We start from the raw sequence: 19612 nt of genomic DNA, 5'->3' as shown, positions 1-19612 counted from the left end.
CAGAAAGGACGAGGGATGGAGTTATCCCTCCTCCACCAGCCCACTCATTCACCTGCATAGAATTCCTGGTTGCCTATGGCAATCAGCCAAATTTTTAAATACACAGGTGAACTACAGAGATTATGTCATCATGTAACATACAATTAAGTAATGGAAGTTACTACTGCAACAGGCTTAGATGACTTTAAAAGCAGGAATTCGATACATTCATGGAGGATAGGTCTATGAGGGCTAGGTACATAGGAAGCTGCCTTATACTTTGGTCCATCTAGGTCAGTAATTTCATTTTATTGATTTTATTTATTTATTTTACAACATTTGTATACTGCTCCATATCTAAAACAGATTCTGGAGTGGTGAATGTAAATGTAATGTCTACAACCAGGGTGTAGAACCTCTTTCCATTTCGGAGAAGTTCCATTTCAGAGAAGCTCTCGGGGGCTGAATTCCAGTGGTGGGCGGGGATGAAGGCAAAGAGGGTGGGGCCAAGATATCAAACATACCAGCATATTTTAGCAAAGCTCTTCCTGCCTTTAACTCAGCCTTAGGAGAGGCATTCCAACCTTTTAGAATGGGGAAAGAACTGCACAAAAGCCAGGAAACCACTGAACTGTGAGTGGATGGGGAAAGGTGTGGGGTCAGGTGAAGGGGTATGGCCAACTAGTATGGCCAACTGGAGAACCCTGGAGGGCCAGATATGGCTCCTGGGCCTCACGTTCTGCACCTGTGGTCTGCAATGACTGGTAGTCGCTCTCCAGGCTTCAGACAGGGGTTCTTTCCCAGTCCTACCTGGAGATGCCAGGGATTGAACCCAGGTCCTTCTGCATGCAAAACATGAGCCCTACAACTGAGCTATGGCTCTTCTCTAAAAGCCCACGGACTAAATCCCCAACCCTAGTAAATGGGAATGCTGGGAAATGTACTGTAAAAGCACCGTATGTAAGTAAATTTAAGGGAATGTCTTCCCTTAAATGGATAGTATGGATGCTATAAATTAGAACTATGCAGAAATGACTACTCAAAATTCTCCAGCCTATTTGCGGGCAGAGAAAAGGGGGGGGGACAATTTCACTGAATTTCTCCTAGGGGAGAAGAAATTCTCCAACAGTTTCTCACAGATAGGGCTCACTATTGGCGGGGGTTGTAGCACAGCTTCTTTCTTTTTTCCTCAGGGTTTTTGCTTTACTGCACTGCTTCTGTGAGGCTTCCACTTTTCTGAGGCAGAATTTTGAATTTCTTTTGGTGGTATTTTTGAGCTTGCCTAACCCCTGCGAGGTGGCCGGGGGTGCTGTGTGTCTTTTCTCTCTCCCTTATGCATCTTTCCATTGTCCTGCAGCCTCCCAGGCCACTTGCACTTCCTTAACTGAAAAAGCCCCATGGGAGGAATTGCCTCCTGATGTCTTCTTCATGATGGCTTTAACTGAAGTGCGGGAAGCCGAGGAGGCTACAGGCTGCCACAGAGATTACTGTACAATGATCGACAGGACACTCATGCACACTCCTCAGCCACCTCACAAGTAAGGTAAGCACAAGAAACCCAAACCCAAGCCACAAGAATTTCTTCGACATTTCTCCTCCTTTGAATTTCTTTTCAAAAGCAATTTCTTTTCTATCAAATTGAATGAGGACGGTTGGAAAAAATGTGGGAGAACTTTTCAGCACAGTACTGCTATAAATACCTCATTGTGATCTCTCCCATTTCAGATTGTGCTACAGTTCCAGCGTCATGAGTGACCAGGAGTGAATGCCTTGTGTCCTGCCACCAGTTTTCTTGAGATCTGGCTTGTTGGCAGCAGCCATGTCGAAGGACGATACGGGCTGTAAGCTGGCACCAGTCTACAAGCACAAGGAGCGCAAACCCAAGAAACCCCATTACATTCCCAGGCCATGGGGGAAACCCTATAACTACAAGTGTTTCCAGTGTCCCTTCACCTGCATGGAGAAATCCCATCTTTATAACCACATGAAGTATAGCCTGTGTAAGAACTCCCTGTCTCTGCTTATCGAGTCCGACTGGCCCTACAAGAAAGGGAATCTTTTCCACCCGGAGCTCCGATTCCTGCAGGCAACAGAGACTTCCCAGGCCCAGGGGAGATGGGATGAGTCTGAGACCTGTGACCCTGCAACCATGGTGGCTGGGACCACCAGCCCCAAGCATGTTCCAGACAGGGAAAGAGGAGTGGATAGACCCACAGGGACAGATGACTTGGCAAGAATGAGTGATGAACCCAACCAGTTCCAAGAGGAGGAAGAGGAGGAGGACGAAGAGTTGTCTGGGTTGTTACAGGAGGAGGTTGATCCCGGGGAGAAGAAGGAGAAAGCCAAAGAGGCCAACTCTGCTGGGGAGTCAACAGAGCCCGACGTGAACACCCTGCTCTTCCGGTTTAAAAACAAGAGGGACAAGCCGTGTAAAGACCCCGCAGGGCCTGACTTCATCATCACAGACGTGTTCTCCTTGAAGAAACACATCGTAAAAGGGAAGGAGCCCACCTCCCTGGAGTTAGAAGCCAAACCAAAGCATTGCAAAGTTCCCAAAAAATGCCCGGGGGGCGGTGGCGGTGGGGTTCTCATGGAACAATGGAAGCTAGTCACCAACGGACAGAGGAGAGGCACCAGTGAGGTTACAACGCCATGCCCCAAGGGCAACATCATCCCTTGTTATCCCCCTCCAGCATACAGTGAGTTCCATGAACCCCAGAGCCTCAACCTCTCTTTGCTGGGGATTAACTACCCCTTGAACCCCAACCTCTTCTCTTATCTCAGTCCTTCTGTGGCCAACAGTGCCACACCGCACTCCCACCTGACCCAACTTCCGTTCCTGGCCTCCACAGCCCAGCTGATGCACCCACATTCTGCACATTTCCAGCCCCTGCAGCACCCCGAGAGGTCCGCTTTCCTCCCACGCTTCTACTACCCCTTGCTCTTTGAGCACTCCTTCAGCTCGGCAGAAAGCAAGATGGAAGCTGTTAAGCCCGAGGCCCAGCAGCCACCTGCGGCCGCCATGCCTGCTCCACCCCAGGCCAAAGCGACCATGGAACCACCCAAGGCAAGCCTGCTGAAGGTGCCGGTACTGAAAACCGGCCTTCCTTGGGTGAAGGGTTTCCGGGAAGAGTTGCCTTCCGAGCAGAGTCACAAAACATTGCTGCTCCAGGATGAAGAGGGGAAATGGCTGTCCCATGAAAAGGAGAGCAACTCATTGCTGGGCGCCAACAGCCTCTGTAGAAAGCCAGCATCGGACGCCTACCGGAGCATTGTTGGTATGAAAGATGGAGCTGTGCATCCTCCCAATAACACCAGGAAGGAAGAACTGCCGTTGGCCACTTGCTTGGATAATGGCGGGACCACCGTCAACAACCTGAAGAGGAAATTCACCGGGAATGGCCTGGATTCTGTAGGCTCTGATATAATGATGCCTGGAAAAGTGACATACAAAGCCAGGTATGACGTGCCATGTGGCCTCCATCCCTAATGAACGCTTCATGAAATATCCTCTATGGCAAGGGTGGTGAATCCTCTGCATGTTGTTAGCCTCAGTGGAGGCCGGCAGCTCCTATGTTAGTGGAGCACTGGATCTGCTCCAGGTTTCAGTCAGAACCAGTCAGAACTCTAAAGGAGCTACCCAAGGTGTGAAGCGGTGAATCCGCTCCGGGTTTCAGTCAGAACCAGTCAGAACTCTAAAGGAGCTACCCAAGGTGTGAAGCGGTGAATCCGCTCCAGGTTTCAGTCAGAACCAGTCAGAACTCTAAAGGAGCTACCCAAGGTGTGAAGCGGTGAATCCGCTCCAGGTTTCAGTCAGAACCAGTCAGAACTCTAAAGGAGCTACCCAAGGTGTGAAGCGGTGAATCCGCTCCAGGTTTCAGTCAGAACCAGTCAGAACTCTAAAGGAGCTATCTCACACCTTGGATAGCTCCTTTAGAGTTCTGACTGGTTCTGACTGAAACCCGGAGCGGATTCACCGCCCCACTGACACCAGAGCCACCACCCTCCACTGGTTAGACTCCAACTCCTATCAGCTCCATCCAGCATGGCAAATGGTCAAGGATAATGGGAGTTGTAGTCCAGCAACATCTGGAGGGACATAGGTTCCCCACCCCTGCTCTGTGGCTTTGCAAACACTCTTTTTAAAATGAATTTGTCCTTAATATAGTTGCCATAAACAGTGCAGTCACCCAAGGATCTGTATCGGAACTGGTGCTTTTGAACTTGTTCCGTGATGATCTGGAGTTAGCAGTGAGCAGTGAGGTGGCCACGTTTGCTGACGACACCAAATTATTTAGGGTGTTCAGAACAAAAAGGAACAGCGAGGAGCTCCAGATGGATCTCTCCAAACTAGGGAAATTGGCATTACAATGGCAAATGCGGTTCAGTGCAAGCAAGTATAAAGTGATGCACGTTGGGGGGGGGGAGTCCTAATGTCATGTATACGCTGATGGGCTTTCAGCTGGCAGTGAAACTCAGGAAAGGGATCTTGGGCTGCGGGAGATAGGACAAAATAGTGCCCTCTCCCGTTCCATGTACAAAAGCCAACTGAACTGGCAGTTGAGTCTGTCTTCAACACTGGCGATGGGAGAGCATCCTCCAGCACACCTGAAGGCAGCAGACTAGCTTAGGGGACCCAGGGCAGACCACATGGCACACAGCTCTGTCTTCCAACATCTTGCTGCCGTCTCCCAGCATCTGCTGCCTGAGGCAATTGCCTCACTCTGCTTAATGGTAGGGCTGGCCCTGCTCACACTGGGTCAACATTTTAATTGAGAAAGGCAAAGTCCATGTTGGGTATCATTAGGAAAGGAATTGAAAATAAAACTGCCAAGCTCATAACGCCTTTGTACAAATCTGGGGCGCGATCCCACTTCAAATGCTGTGTAAAGTTCTGGTCACCACAGTTTCAACAAGTTATTGGTGCAGAAAAGGGCAACCAAAATGATCACGGGGCTGACAAGGAGCTGCCCTGTGAGGAAAGGTGTATAAAATTATGCATGGCATAGAGAAAGTAGATCTCTCATAATATTAGTCAGCCCATGAAACTGATTGGTGGGAGATACAGGACAGAGAAAAGGAAGGGCTTCTTCACACAGCACGTAGTTCAACTATGGAATTCACTACCACAAGATGTAGTGATGGCCACCAACTTGGACAGCTTTAAAGGAGAACTAGACAGATTCATAGAGGAGAAGGCTATCAATGGCTACTAGCCATGACATACACACATACATACATGAGTTTTTCTAGATGAGGCTTTTATTGTGTCCTTGTCATTTCTCACTCATGGTTGTTTATGGGTGCTTGCTTTAGATAATTTCGTAGCCTTCCAGTTTTGCTTCTGATTTTTAAGAGCACTTTGGGAGCCAGGGAAAATTCAATCATTTTTGGCATACAAGTCATAGAATCATAGAAGTACAAGTCATAGAATCATAGAATAGTAGGGTTGGAAGGGGCCTACAAGACCACTGAGTCCAACCCCCTGCTCAGTGCAGGAATCCAAGTCAGAGCATCCCTGACAGATGGCTGTCCAGCCTCATCTTGAATGCCTCCAGTGTGGGAGAGCCCACCGCCTCCCTAGGTCATTGGTTCCATTGTCATATTGCTCTGACAGTCAGGGAGTTTCTCCTGATGTTCAGCCGGAATCTGGCTTCCTGTCACTTGAGCCCATTATTCCATGTCCTGCATTCTGGGATGATCGAGAAGAGATGCTGGCCTTCCTCTCTGTGGCAACCTTTCAAGCACTTGAAGAGTGCTATCCTATCCCCCCTCAGTCTTCTCTTCTCACCAAAGTCCCCACCAATGTAGTTGTGTTATTCTGCTATACCATCACGCCACCTAGAGGTTATGTAGTGGAAGGTACAGAAAGGCAACAAAGGCAAATAACTTCATGTGGAGCTCCTATCTTAATTCTTCAGCGAAACCAGAAGTAGAAACAATGGGTTAAACAGCCTCATCTAGAAAAGCTCATTATCTGCAGTATGCCTCTGAACACCAGTTGCTGGGGAACATGACTGGGAAGCTGATGTTGCACTCGTGTCCTGCTTGTGGGCTTCCCATAGGTATCTGGTTGGCCACTGTAGGAACAGAGTTCTGGACTAGATAGCCCTTTGGTCTAATCCACCATGGCTTTTCTCACATTCTTAAGGTAGGGCAGGACCAGTACAAGGCAAGAGAGGGCAGACCTGGCATGTGGGCAAAGCGAGGCAAAAGAGAGTCTGTGTTGTTATCCAATGGGATAAGTTGCTCGGACTGCTAGCCCAGCCAAAAATGAAGGGTTGAGAGCCTCCTCGTTGGGCTATGAGGTCAGCTGACATACCGTAGTCCAGTACTGCAACCTAGAGGGAGCCCTTTCCCCTCTGGAACTATTCTGGCCAGCTGGTCAAAGGCCCAGAACATGGATGGCACCAGATGTAGCACCATTCAGTGGCATTGTGGGAAATTTAAAATTGTGTTGGACGTGGCAATTATCCATGTCCAACATCTACAACTGGTGAAGGCTGTTCTCCCTCCCTCTTACAATACCGTAAGCTTTGTAGAAACCTGCAAATCATTTTCACCAAATATGTTCCATACCATGAGCTGATGGATGGCATATGTTGCAGACAGTGCCCAGCAGTTATTTATTATGTTTTTTATCATGCTCTTCCTCCAAGGTTCTCCTGCTACCTAGTTTATCCTCACAACAACCTTGCAATGTAGGTTAGGCTGAGTGATAGTGCTTGTCCCAAGATCACTCAGTGAGTTTCACTGCTAAAGTGGGATTTGAAGGTTTTGTGGTTGGGTTGGTTTGAATATATGAAGAGTTGGTTTGAATTGGTTGAATTGGGAGAGTTGGTTTGAATATATGAAGCAGTCTTCTACTGAGTCAGACCACTCGTCCATCTAACTCAGTATTGTCTACAGGCCATCCAGGTGTCATTATGCCATACTGCGTATGGTACGCAGCCAACCAGCTGTGTGAATTAACCCTGCACATTTTTTGCCCTGCTTTATTAACAATTCTCTTCCACTCTGTCTGCTCTCTGCTTCTCTGCCAGCAGCAGTTTGAAATCTGGCCTGGTCCATCCTTCAAAGCCCCTGGACCACTGGCACATGGAACTCTACACATGTCCATCTGAAGACCAGCAGAAGACAGGTGGCTCTGACATTTCATCCCCTGAGATTATCGCTCCAGACCACCCATTCTTTTTCAAGACAAGCAAAGAGCAACCTATAACCATTGGCCCAAGAGACCCTGACGTGACAACGGTGCTCATTGGGGACTTGTCCAAAACCTTGGAGGAGTATCAGGAGGTGGAGAAGAAGCTGTCAGACCTGTCCAAAGAGGATACCCCAGCGCAGAAGCAGCTACGGGACCAGCTGGTCAAAATCCGGCAGGAACTTTTCCATATCCACCAGGCCCTGGAGAAAGCCACCAAGCCCAATGAGGGTCCCCTGGATCTCTCAGTGAAAAGGTCCTCGAAAGGTCTGGAGAAAGGCCCCCAGGACACAAAAGAGCCCAAGGCTAGTGCCAGGTCTGGGAAAGTCCAAGGCAAAGATCCAGATCCCATCCATCGAGGTTTGGCGACAGCGATGGCGGCTGAAACTGGCAAAAAGGGTGAAGTGTCAGATTGCCTCCTTCAGACTGACAACAAAACCATCGACCTGCTGGTCAAGATGAGCCGCTCGGAGAACCTCCAGACATCCTCTTCTTCTGAGGGCCACCTGGGAGCTGTGATCAAAGCCGAAGTGTTGCCCCTCAACATACCACTGGAGCTCCGGCATGTGATGGATCCCTACTACAGCCGTACCACCAAATGTGAGGCCGATTCTAGCGTTCTGCTCTGCACAGATGGGAGATCCAATGCCAGCCAAGGTCCTCCGCTCTCCATGACCGAAGACATCCCGCTGAGCTGCCGGGCCATCCCACACTCTTTGTCATGCAGTCTGCCCAACGAGACGGACAGGGTGTGCATCCACAGTCCCTTAAATGCAGATCCATGACGCTCTCCACTTGCTCATGTCCAAAGCTCTTTGACTTTTTTCTCCCTGAAAACTCCCTCTCCACACTCTTCCTCAAAGCCTCCCCCTGCCCCCCAAGGCTTTCAAGATCTGGAAGCTACCCCATCCATCACTATGGTTTCTTGAACTTTGTGCTGTGGGGTCCAGATGCCCTATGAAACATTCCCCTTCCAGATGTTCATGGCACAGCATTCAGGAGATTCCACATCTGTATCATGTGCTTTCATTCAGTCCCCACTCTGCAAACCTGGGTACAGCAGCAGGGAGAGAAAGAGGGAGGGCAACGCTGTTTTGCAGGGATGGATGCATTTGTGGATCAGAAGACGGTCCGACCCATCTCCTCCCTTATCAGCCAAGCAACATACGTTTCCTGATACAGGATCTCTTTTGAGATTGCCTAAAGAGGATGCCGGATCTCATTCCCCCTATCCCCTCCCCAACACAAAGAACCAGCTTCAGTGATATCCCAAATGAGACAGAAACACTGCAAGTTTCAAACCAAAATATGGATTGCCTCCAAATGCAGCCCACCTGGGCTCAATCATAGGAAAATGACAGCAGCTTTAGAGGAAACCTCCATTAGCATGAGAAGTGACCCCTCCCAATTGAGTCAATCCCCATCCAAATAATTTCTGCTGTTGTAAACTCTGGGCTAGATCCTGAAGGACACAGCTTGGATTCTGGGCCTCTCTTGTCATTATTATTATTATTATTATTTTAAATCCTTCCTACTGGACTCACAGAGTTTTTGTTCTGGTTCTGGGAAACATCAGGGGAATGTTTCTGCCACCAGACCTTACAGCAGGGGTGTTGAACCACAGACCTGCAGGCCAAATTTGGCCTGCCTAGGGTCGCAATCTGGCCCCTCTGGAATTTCCCACTTGGTCATGCCCACTTTCCCCCACCTGGTGATCATTTGGCAGTTTCCTGGTCTTTGTGCGTTTTCCCCCATTCTATAAAGCTGAAATGCCTCTCCTAAGGTTTCGTTAATGGCAGTGAGAGCTTTAAGATAAAATATTCACACCGCACATAGTTAAACTATGGAATCTGCTACCACAGTGACGGTTACCTACTTGGATGGCTTTAAAAGGGGGTTAGACAAATTCCTGGAGGAGAAGGCTATATCAGTGGCTACAATTCATGATGGCTATATGCTGCCTCCAAAACCAGAGGCAGTGACCCTATGTACACCTGTTGCTGGGGGACATGGGTGGAAAGGTGCTGTTGTGCTTATGCCCTGTTTGTAGGTTCCTGGTCAGCAGCTAGTTGGCCACTGTGTGAACAGAATGCTGGACTAGATGGACCCTTGGTCTGATCCAGCATGGCTCTTCTGATGTTCTTAATATGCTGATATTTGGCCCCTCCCTCTTTGTCTTCGCCCCCACCCACCACTGTAATGCAGCGGAGAGCTTCTCCAAAATTGGATTTGAACCTCAGACTGAGAAAGGTTCAGCACCCCTGCCCTCCAGAGAGGTCATCATATCTACTCCACAAATTGGTTTAATCATCATTCATTCAGGCACAATGCTGTTAGCAGAGCATTCCTTGTCCTCCATAGTTCTGGGAAGTGAGTCAGGAATTCTCTCAGCTCCCTCACCAAACTACATTTCCCAAGATTCTTTGGGGGGGGGGAGCCATAACAGTTAATCAGGCATAAAACTGACATAAGCACGTAGCACAGAGATGCGCAAAGGTCCCAATCACAATTCCCAGGCCCCTCTGTCTTCTCAAAGAAGGAACGATGCTTGGAATTCCAGCTACTTTTTACGTGGTCCTGCAAGATCACAAAGCGTGGCGATTTCAGCAGCAGTGTGTGTGTGTAGGGGGGTATCTTGTCCTAGCGGCTGCTTCCTATGATGAGAGGAGGTGGGGAACAGTCGACTCACCCCTCTTGAAACTGAACATCAGCATGGTATGTCCCTGATGAAGGGATTCTGCACACTTTACAATTATTCTGCACACAGAGCAAAATATGAGTTGACCGTAAGGTGTAAGCACGCTGCATGTGTTGTTAGCACTGCAAGAATACCTATCCAGAAGTTGTTTGCTATTATTGTTGGTTTTGTTTTTGCTTTATTATGCCTGTGCAGCAGGATGGCAGTGTTGCTCAGTTGTGGGCACAAACTATCAGGGAACAAACTGCATGGTGGCAGGCAAAAGGTTCTGTTGGGGGGGGGTCCCCAGAGAGAGGAGGCTTTATGCCAGTCATTTGATTTTAAGCACTCACCTGGTCACCTCTGGTGGCAAGGAACTGCATGGAGGCGAGTGAGCAGGCTGCCAGAGGAGAGATTGGGCTCTTTGTCCTCCTCCGTGCCCATCATAGAAACCAAACAAGCTGCCAGAGAAGGGAATCTCTGTGTCTGGTACCTTGAGCACAGGAGTGCAGAACCTTAGACCTGGAGTCCAAAACTGGCCCTCCAAGGGCCCCACAGACCCTTTCCCCACCCCCTCTCCCTTGACCACCACTTGTTTGTTGGTTTCACACCTTTTGTGTGTCCCCCCGCCCCCACCCATTCTAAAAGGCTGAAATGCCTCTTCGAAGGCTTAGTTACAGGCAGGAAGAGGTTTAAGCTAAAATATGCTAGTATTTTGGCCTCCGCCCCTTTTTCCTTCTTGCCCCACCTACCACTGGAACGCAGCCCCCGAGAGCTTCTCTGAAATGGAATGCAGCCCTCAAGCTGAAAGAGGTTCAACGCCACTGCTTTAGTGGGCTTATTTACATGACACATCAGGTCTACGCATGAACATAAAAAAGCTGCCTCACACCGGGGCAGAGCATTGCTCCATCTAGCCGAGTATTATCTACTTTGACTGGCTACTGGCTGATGGCTCAGGCAGTGGTCTTTTTAAGAAATTTATTTCTGTATTTGAAAGGCTTTATATTCCACCACCTTCATTGTTCAAAGAATGTCTTCAAGCCAGCTATACATCTGTCAAAATAAATAACTATAATTACAGAATGCTAAAAATGATCACTAAAACAACACCTTTTACTACACCATAAAAGCAGTAAAATGGGCAAAATTGCACTGATAAAACTCAAAAGCAGCAGCATCAAATTAACCGCCCAAACTGGTAGCTAACGGCAGGTGGCAGACACTGAGCCTGCTGCGTACTCTTTGCAAAGCATCTGTTCTGTTGCTGAGCTATGGACGCTCCTGCTGTGCATGATCCTGGTAGCAAAGGATGGTTGGCAGACTTAATAAGCACAGACAAGTGTGCACACCATCAGCAATGTTGCCTTTCTCAAAAACCGCCTTCAACTCCTTGGGAGGGACCGTAGCTCTGTGGTAGAGCTCCTGCTTTTCACGCCAAAGGTCCCAGGTTTGATCCCTGGCATCTCCAGGTAGGGCTGGGAAAAAATCCTGTCCAGAACCCTGCAGAGCTGTTGCCAGTCAGTGTTGACAATACAAAGCTAGATGGACCAAGGGTCTGACTTAGTATAAGGCAGCTTCCAATGTTTCTGGCTACTGCAGTGATAACTATGTAAAACCTCCAGTGGCAGTGGCAGCATACCCCTGAATACCAGCAGCAGGGGAGCATCAAAGGAGAGAGTTATATTGATTTTGTGCCCTGCTTGTGAGTTTCCAAGTGGCACCTGGTTATCCCCTGTGGGAAACAGGGTGCTGGACTGGATGAAGTCTTGGTCAGTGGAGGCTGGTGGCTCTGATGTCAGTGGGGCTATGAATCCATTCTGGGTTTCAGTCAGAACCAGACAGAAGCAGAACCAGCTAAAGGAGCTATCCAGTGTGTTGAACCCTACCCTGCCACACACACACACACAAATTAAGTTCAGCACCTTAGATAGCTCCTTTAGTGTTCTGGCTGGTTCTGGCTGAAACCCAGAATGGATTCACAGCCCCACCAAAATCGGAGCCACCAGCTTCCACTGATCCTGGTCCGATCCAGAAGGGCTCTTCTTGTGTTCTTGTTACACACAATAGCTAAATGCAACTCCTCCAGTGTAGAAGCAGTGTACCTTGGAATACCAACTGACAGGACCTTTGATCTGATTCAATAGTCCTCTCCTTATATTCCTCACTCTCTGGAAGAAACTGTTGCCTGCCTCCAGCAAGTGGGTTAGATGGGGTTCTCAAAGGCAGCTTCCACCATACTCTCTCCAGCCTGATGCAAGAGAATATGAGACCTTTCCCAACCTGATACCCTCCAGATGAGTTGCACCACAACTCCCATCAACCCCAGCAACAAGCTGGCTGGGGATTATGGGAGTTGTGGTGCAACACATCCGGAAGGTGCCAGGTTGTGGAAGTCTGGTTAATATGAATCACCACTGTTTTCTCTGCAGGAAGGGGGCAAAGCTATGAGCCCAGAAGTACTTTAATGCATGCTAGAAGTTATCATGTAGACCAGGGGTGAGCAGGACATAGATCTCCAGAAGTTTTGGACTTTAACTCCCAGCATTCCTGACCATTGGCCATGCTGGCAGAGGTTTCTGGGAGTTGAAGTCCAAAACATCTGGAGATCTACTTTCTGCCCACCCTTGACATAGACAGTACAGAAGAAGCAAAGTGCTTTACTGGTGATGTTACTGCAGGATTGAATTGGTTTCTGTCCATTTTCCCCACACGTCCTTTCACAGCAGCTCATCTTAATCTGATCAACCACTTATGTGCAAAAAAACCCCAAAACCATCAGCCACTGTTTGCCACAACCATCCTTGAAATGCAACTGTCACTCAAACGAACACTACCACTGGGGCAAAGTCTCCACCCCACTTGTGTCAACTGATGACAATCACTGGTGTGCAACCTATACATGCTAAAATTATTTATTTATAATGTGGAATGGTGCTTTGGGGAGGGAGGGATGACTTTGGGAAGGGGTGGGATATGGAATATTCACATGTAATTTATTGTCCACAGTTCTAAGAATGCAAAAAAAATTAAATTAAATTAAAAACAACTGAAAGTGAATGCCCTGGTCTCTTTGCTAGCATTATTACAGAGGAAGCCCCTGCAATGCTGTAATATATACTTATTTTATTTATTATTATATCTATTAAAAGTATTATGCCTCTGTCCTGAGTCCCATTTCGTTTGGTCAAAAGAATACCAGAGATTTAGGGTGCATTTCAACATCTATTTATAAATGTCGAGGTCAAACTAGGGAGGTATGGATTTTATTAAATCCATTCTGCCCTTTTTGTGCAGGTTGTCATTCTTTCATTCCATCATCCACTCATTGGTGGAATCAGACTTTTTTAAGGGATGCAAATCTAGGCATAATTTCTGTGATTTAAATAGAAAGACAAGACATCTCACCATAGTGGGGAAGACTGTGACCAGGTGATATGCCTGCCTGCTCTGCTCTCCAGGTGCTGACTATGGATGGGCAACTCCAAGGCCCCAGGGCTCTCCCTTCTTTGGGTTCTTTAGCTTTAAACTGGACTTGGACTGGACAGCCCTTCCAACAGAGGACTGACTTCTGTAAAATAGGACACCTGGCCACCCTAAGAGCACAGGAAAGGGACGAGCCAAGTAGCCAAAAGATTTAGAGTGGGGATCACCAAAGGCCTCTTCCTTCCAAGATCTCCCCGCAGCACAGGCCAGGTGGGTATGCCCAGTGGTAGTCCTTGGTTTGGGACTCTGGGGCTCTGCCCAACATGTGCAAAGCAGCAGGGTGAGGGGGTAATTTGCAGTGGAGAAGCAGTGAGCAGAAGAGACTGCTTAACCCTTCCCTCAACCTCTGCTGTTCCCCTGCAGCCCCCTTCCCCGAGTCACATTCCCAGGATGCTGCAAGCCATCTGCATCCAGGCCCACAGGATATTGGGGAGCACAATACATACAGTCAATCTACACATTTATTACATTTTATTACATTTATATGCCATATTTCTTCCATCATGGAACTCAAGATGGCTACATGACGTTCCCTGGTGGTCCCCCCTCCAAGCACTGACCAGACCCAGACCTGCTTAGCTTCAGCAAGGTGGTTACCTCATGTGCCTTCAAACCATTCCAGTGAAAGCATGTGCCATGGTACAGCTCTCTTGCTCATACACTAACACATGGGAATGTTTGTGTATTCCTTCACTAGGGTAGCCATTTAGCCACTGAAACCTTGGTCAAATGACTAGTCAAATAATTGGCTAAGTGGCAGCACTGAAAACACATTCTGTGGCTGTTCACACAACACACTAACCCACACTCAGTGGTTGAGTGTGGGTTGTTGTTGAACCATGGGTTAGCATGTTGTCTGAACCCAGGACATTTTCTGCAGGTGGTTTGTTAACCACCTTGAAAAACTCAACAACCATGGGTTCTCAAGGTGGCTTGTTTGAGAAAAATAAGCCACACTGCCTGATTAGCAAGCCACCCTGAGGAAAATATCCTGGGTTCAGACAACACGCTAACCCATGGTTCAACAACAACCCACACTCAACCACTGAGTGTGGGTTAGCGTGTGGTGCGAGGCCAGCGCCAATCACTGGCTAAGATTAAATTCATTGTCTGCTCCAACTTCCCATAACCTAGTGCCTGCCAGATGTGTGAGGCTGCAACTCCCATCATCCACAGCCAGCACATTCCTGCTGGCTGGGATGATGGGGCTGTAGTCCAACATTCCCTAAAAGACGCCAGGATGGAAAAGGCTGCTATACCCTAAGCTGGTGATGGCAATCACTTCTTTTCTCAGAATCACTGCCTTTTTCAGAAGCCATTGCCGTGCCTGGATTCACTCCAAGTCCAACTAGCAACAACACCTGACTGATCCAGCAGTGATTTTCCTCCAGATCACATGCAGCTTGTATCAAGATAGCTTGCAATCAATGGAGAGATCTACCTTGTATGTTAAATAAGACCCAACATGATGTATTTATTATACTTGTCTTTTACTCTTTCTTGGTGGTGGTGGTGGTGGTGAAAACTCAGATAAGAGTGGTTTGTACATGGTCCCCAGTGCCCTGCCATTCAGGTATGGGTCAGTGGTGGAACATAGGAAGCTGCTTTATACCATATCGAACTACTTTTAATCTACTCTGACTGCAGCATCTCTCCGGGCTGTTAAATGAAGAAGTGGAGGCTGGTGGCCCTGAAGTCAGTGGGGTGGTGTATCCACTCCAGATTTCGGTCAGAAACGGTCAGAACTCTAAAGGAGCTATCCAAGGTGCTTGGATAGCTCCTTTAGAGTTATAACTGGTTCTGACTGAAACCTGGCGTGGATTCACTGCCCCGCTGACCTCAGAGCCACCAGCCTCCACTGAAACAAAGGTCTCTCCTGTCACCCTGCTCCTTTTTAGTGGGGATGACAGGAATTGAACCTGGGACCTTCTACGTGCAAAGGGTGTCCTCTGCCCCTGAGCAATGCTCCTTCCCAGTTAAATAATGAAGCTGCCTTAATGCTGTGTCATACCATTGGTCCATCTAACTTAGTATTGTTTACTCTGACTGGCAGGGCTCTGCAGGGATTTCATGCAGGGTGGCCAGGTGTCCTATTTTACAAAGGACAGTCCTCTATTTGAAGGTGTCCTTATTTGAGGGGCTGCCCAGCCTAAGTCCAGTTTAAAGATAAAGAAACAGCAGAAGAGGGAGCCCAGGGGCCTTAAAATTGCTCATCTAACTGTTTCCAAGTTTTTATCATGAAATTGTATTTTATTGAGATAAAGTTAACAAAACAGAGGTAACAAAAAGAAGGACATACATAATAATGAATCAAAATCACTAAAGAAACAAAGGAATTCACTAATTATAAACCTTAGTCTATGACTGATACGCTTATGGAACATCTACAGTAAAATGGCCTAAGCAGGAGCTCAATACCTCATGAAAGTAAAAATGCAAGTTATACAAAATGAAAAAGGAGTCTGTGCGAGTGTGTCATTTTTTTTGTATGTGTGGATATTAATCAGAAAAAAATATAGGCAACAGTATTTGGTTGGAATTTTATCAAAAGTTCAAAGAGCTTCAACCTAGGAAATAAATGGAAATCATGATGCCATTATATCATTCTTCAATATTATTTTTAAAGCTCAACTGTATTTTAACTGGATTAAAAGGCAAACAGTGTGGTATAGTGGTTAGAGTGTTGGACTAGGACTGGGGAGAATCATAGAATCATAGAATAGTAGGGTTGGAAGGGGCCTACAAGGCCATCGAGTCCAACCCCCTGCTCAGTGCAGGAATCCAAGTCAGAGCATCCCTGACAGATGGCTGTCCAGCTTCGTCTTGAACGCCTCCAGTGTGGGGGAGCCCACCACCTCCCTAGGGAATTGGTTGACTCACTGACTCACCTGGTGACCTTGATGTGAGACCTGGGTTCTAATCCCCACTGTGCCATGAAGCTCACTGAGTGACTTTGGGCCAGTCACTGGTGCTCAGCCTAAAGTACCTCACAGGGTTATTGTGAGGATAAGAGGGAGAGGAGGATCATGTACATCCCCTTGGACTCCTTAGAGGAAAGGAGGGGTATAAATGTAACAAACAAACAAATAAGTAAGACTGAAAAGGAATGGGCAGAGATGAGGGGTGTCCGTGACCCAGAGCTGCAGAGAAAAGAAAGGCTGAACTTCATACACTGAACTGAACGTTTTAGGGGAGGAGAGCGGAACAATCACAGCTGTCATGCCCCACTGGTCTCCGGTACCAGATGGGGCTCTAATGCAAGCCAACTCGATCAAGGTCACCAGGTGAGTCAGTGAGCAAATCTGGAACAGCAAAGCACCTCCAGGGCTGGCCGGCTTGTTCTTAACCAGTAGTTGAGTGGGAACAAACACAACATAGCTGCCAGGCAAACAAAACAAGGGAGAAGGCCTAAGCCTTCCTGCAGTGCTGTGAGCCGACCAGGGATGTGTGGGGTTGGCATATGGGAGGCAGTTGGATTTCATATTCAAAAGGCGAAAGCGTTTACCTTTGTCTTTAGATAATTGGATGGCGGTTGAGCGACTTGCAGGCCTTATCCTGGCTCCCATCAGACCCCGGGGGCGCCTGGCTTGCCTCAGCGCCAGCCACATTACACGGTGATTTGCTCAACCTAAAGGCATCTTGATAGCTGGCCATTATGCCTCCCTTGCAGTCCAGCCCAGCTGATAGGCATCAGAGTTGGTCTCAGGTGAATGGAGGAGGAAGGCCAGCCTTTCCCAGTCTTTTCCAGGACTAGGGGAAGCGCTTGTCACTGGGTCTGGATCTCTCTGGGGAACAAAGGGGTCAAGCCTATATGCAGAGCAGGCTTCCCTGACCTGCCACACTCCAGATATGTGGGGCTACAACTCCCATCATCCCCAGATAGCAGGGCTCAGGGCCAGCCCAAGCTATTTTGCTGCCTGAGGTGAGGGACAAAATAGCACCCTCTCCCATTCCAATTACAAAACCTGACTGGACCGGTAGTTGAATCTTTCTTCAACACTGGCAGTGGGACAACATCCTACGCACACACACACACACACACCCCAAAGGCAGCAGGCTAACTTAGTGGGTGCAGGGCAGGCCGCATTGCCCACAGCTCTCTTCTCCAACATCTTGCTGCCGCCTCCCAACATCTGCTGCCTGAGGCCATTGCCAACGCAGAGTAGAGTGGAATTCTTACTTCCCATAGTGTGATATTGTACAGTGATGCCTTTCCCCATGGCCAAGACCTTTTTTAGTTTACTCAGGAGGTCTATTCAATGAAGGTCCCTTCCAATGTTAATAACAGGTTTCCTGCTTTGTCAGTTCTGTCTTTGATTCCTTCTGGTTGAATGAAGCAATGGGATTGATGAGTAGCTTGTTCCTTATTGTTAGTGAACCTGCTCCTGCAGGGAGTGGGGCTTTAATGACTGGATTTTTCTCATAACTTTTTTCTTTTAATTTTTATATAGCAAAATATTTGCCATTTACCAAAAAACAAAAACAAAACAAAACAAAAAGAATTAATGAGAGGAAATATGTAACTAACCTCCACAGGAACGGACAGTAAGGCCGGACCTCATCTTGAGTACTATGTCCAGTTCTGGACACCACACTTTAAAAAAGATTCAGATAAACTGGAATGAGTTCGGAGAAGGGCAACAAAGGTGATAAAGGGACTAGAAACTAAGTCTTATGTGGAAAGATGGAAGGATCTGGGCATGTTTAAGAATGAGAAGAGTCTTGAGAAGAGAAGACTGAGAGGGGATATGATAGCACTTTTCAAGTACCTAAAGGATTGTAACACAAGAAGAGGGCTGCAACCTGTTCTCTATCCTCCAAGACTGCAGGACATGAAATACCGGGCTTAGGTTACAGGCAGGCAGATTTCGGTTGAACATCAGGAAAAACTTCCTAACAGTCAGACAATGGAACCAACTGCCTGGGGAGGTGGTAGGCTTTCCATCGCTGCAGGTATTCAAGGAAAGACTGGACAGCTGTCTGTCAGGGATGCTTTGAACTGGATTGCTGCATGAGTAAAGGGTTGGATTTGATGGCCTAAATGGCCCCTTCCAACTCTCTGATTCTGTGATTCTATTTAGTACTATATGGAACCTCCATATTAATTCTGCTTCCAGTTGATTGTGGAAAAGCTATGCCTCAGCAACACTCACAGACTCTAGCGTGGAAGCAAACCTGTTCCCAAAAACCTTGCCGGGGGCAATGGGGAGAAGAGCAATCGTGCTCAAGGGTGGGAGAACTGAAGAATCAGATTAAATTTGAATCTGGAAAACCACTCCTAAATTTATTCCACTGTTTTAAATGAATCAGTTTCTTTGCTCTAATGATTGTCCTGAGAAGGCTATTACCATTCTTCAGATACTGAGAAACTTTCTCCTTATCTCTAAATTCAATGTATTAATGCACAGCCTGGTTAATGTCCACCTTCTCCTCATATCCCCATTTTGCTTTGTGCTACATTTCTAATTTTAAACTACACATTATGGTAAAGCTGTACAATTCCCTAATGAATTCCGCCCTCCAGCCCTTATACATACAACTTTTTTTTAATTTCCTTCCTCCCTTTGATTATTTGGATGGAGAGATCCTCCTGGCGGGCATCCTATGAAACTGCAACAAAACACTTGCTAGAAAGAGAATTATAATAAAGATGAGAACCCTGCAGCGTAGACTGAAGAAATTAATTGTTTGTTTATTTTAAGTATTCATATACCACCTTTTGGGTATACAGCCTCCCAAAATGGCACACACAGCACTATTCTCCAACACTTTACTGCCAATCCTTGCCCACCCCCCAGCATCTGCTGCCTGAGGCAGCTGCCTCACTCTGCCTAATGGCAGGGCTGGCCCTGCCGGCTGCCTTATACCAAGTCAGATGGTTGATCCATCTAACTTGGTATTGTCTGCTACCTGCCAAGGATCTGCTTGCGAAGCAGGTGCTCTACCACTGAGCTACAGCCCTTCCATATATATTTGGAAGCCAGTGTGGTGTAGTGGTGAGAGTGTTGGACTGGGAGCCAGGAGATCTGGGTTCTAGTCCCTACTTGGCCAGGAAGCTCACTGGGTGACTTTGGGCCAGTCACAGGCTCTCAGCCCAACCTACCTCGCAGGGTCATTGTTGTGAGGATAAAGTGGAGCGGAGGAGGATAATGTAAGCCGCCTTGGGTTCCTTGCAAGAGCAAAAAAGGCGGGATACGAATGCAATAAATAAATATGTTTTCAGAATACAGCTATTCTGCACCCTTCCTTCAGCCTTTCTGCCTCTA

The 19612-nt window shown here is 47.6% G+C and overlaps 1 protein-coding gene across 1 annotated transcript; it reads left to right on the top strand.

Annotated features, from left to right (window-relative positions):
* The first annotated feature begins 1798 nt into the window (after positions 1-1798).
* Positions 1799-7968, top strand: PRR35 (proline rich 35). The gene is made up of 2 exons (XM_084819211.1): positions 1799-3438; positions 7026-7968. Exons 1-2 carry the CDS (start codon positions 1799-1801, stop codon positions 7966-7968), a joined length of 2583 nt encoding a protein of 860 aa, XP_084675337.1.
* The last annotated feature ends 11644 nt before the right edge of the window (positions 7969-19612 follow it).

Source organism: Heloderma suspectum, chromosome 12, assembly GCF_057233095.1.
Source record: "Heloderma suspectum isolate Gila_16-S chromosome 12, 16-S_ref, whole genome shotgun sequence".
In the NCBI taxonomy this organism is placed as follows: domain Eukaryota; kingdom Metazoa; phylum Chordata; class Lepidosauria; order Squamata; family Helodermatidae; genus Heloderma; species Heloderma suspectum.
This window is presented reverse-complemented; position numbering and strand designations above follow the sequence as displayed.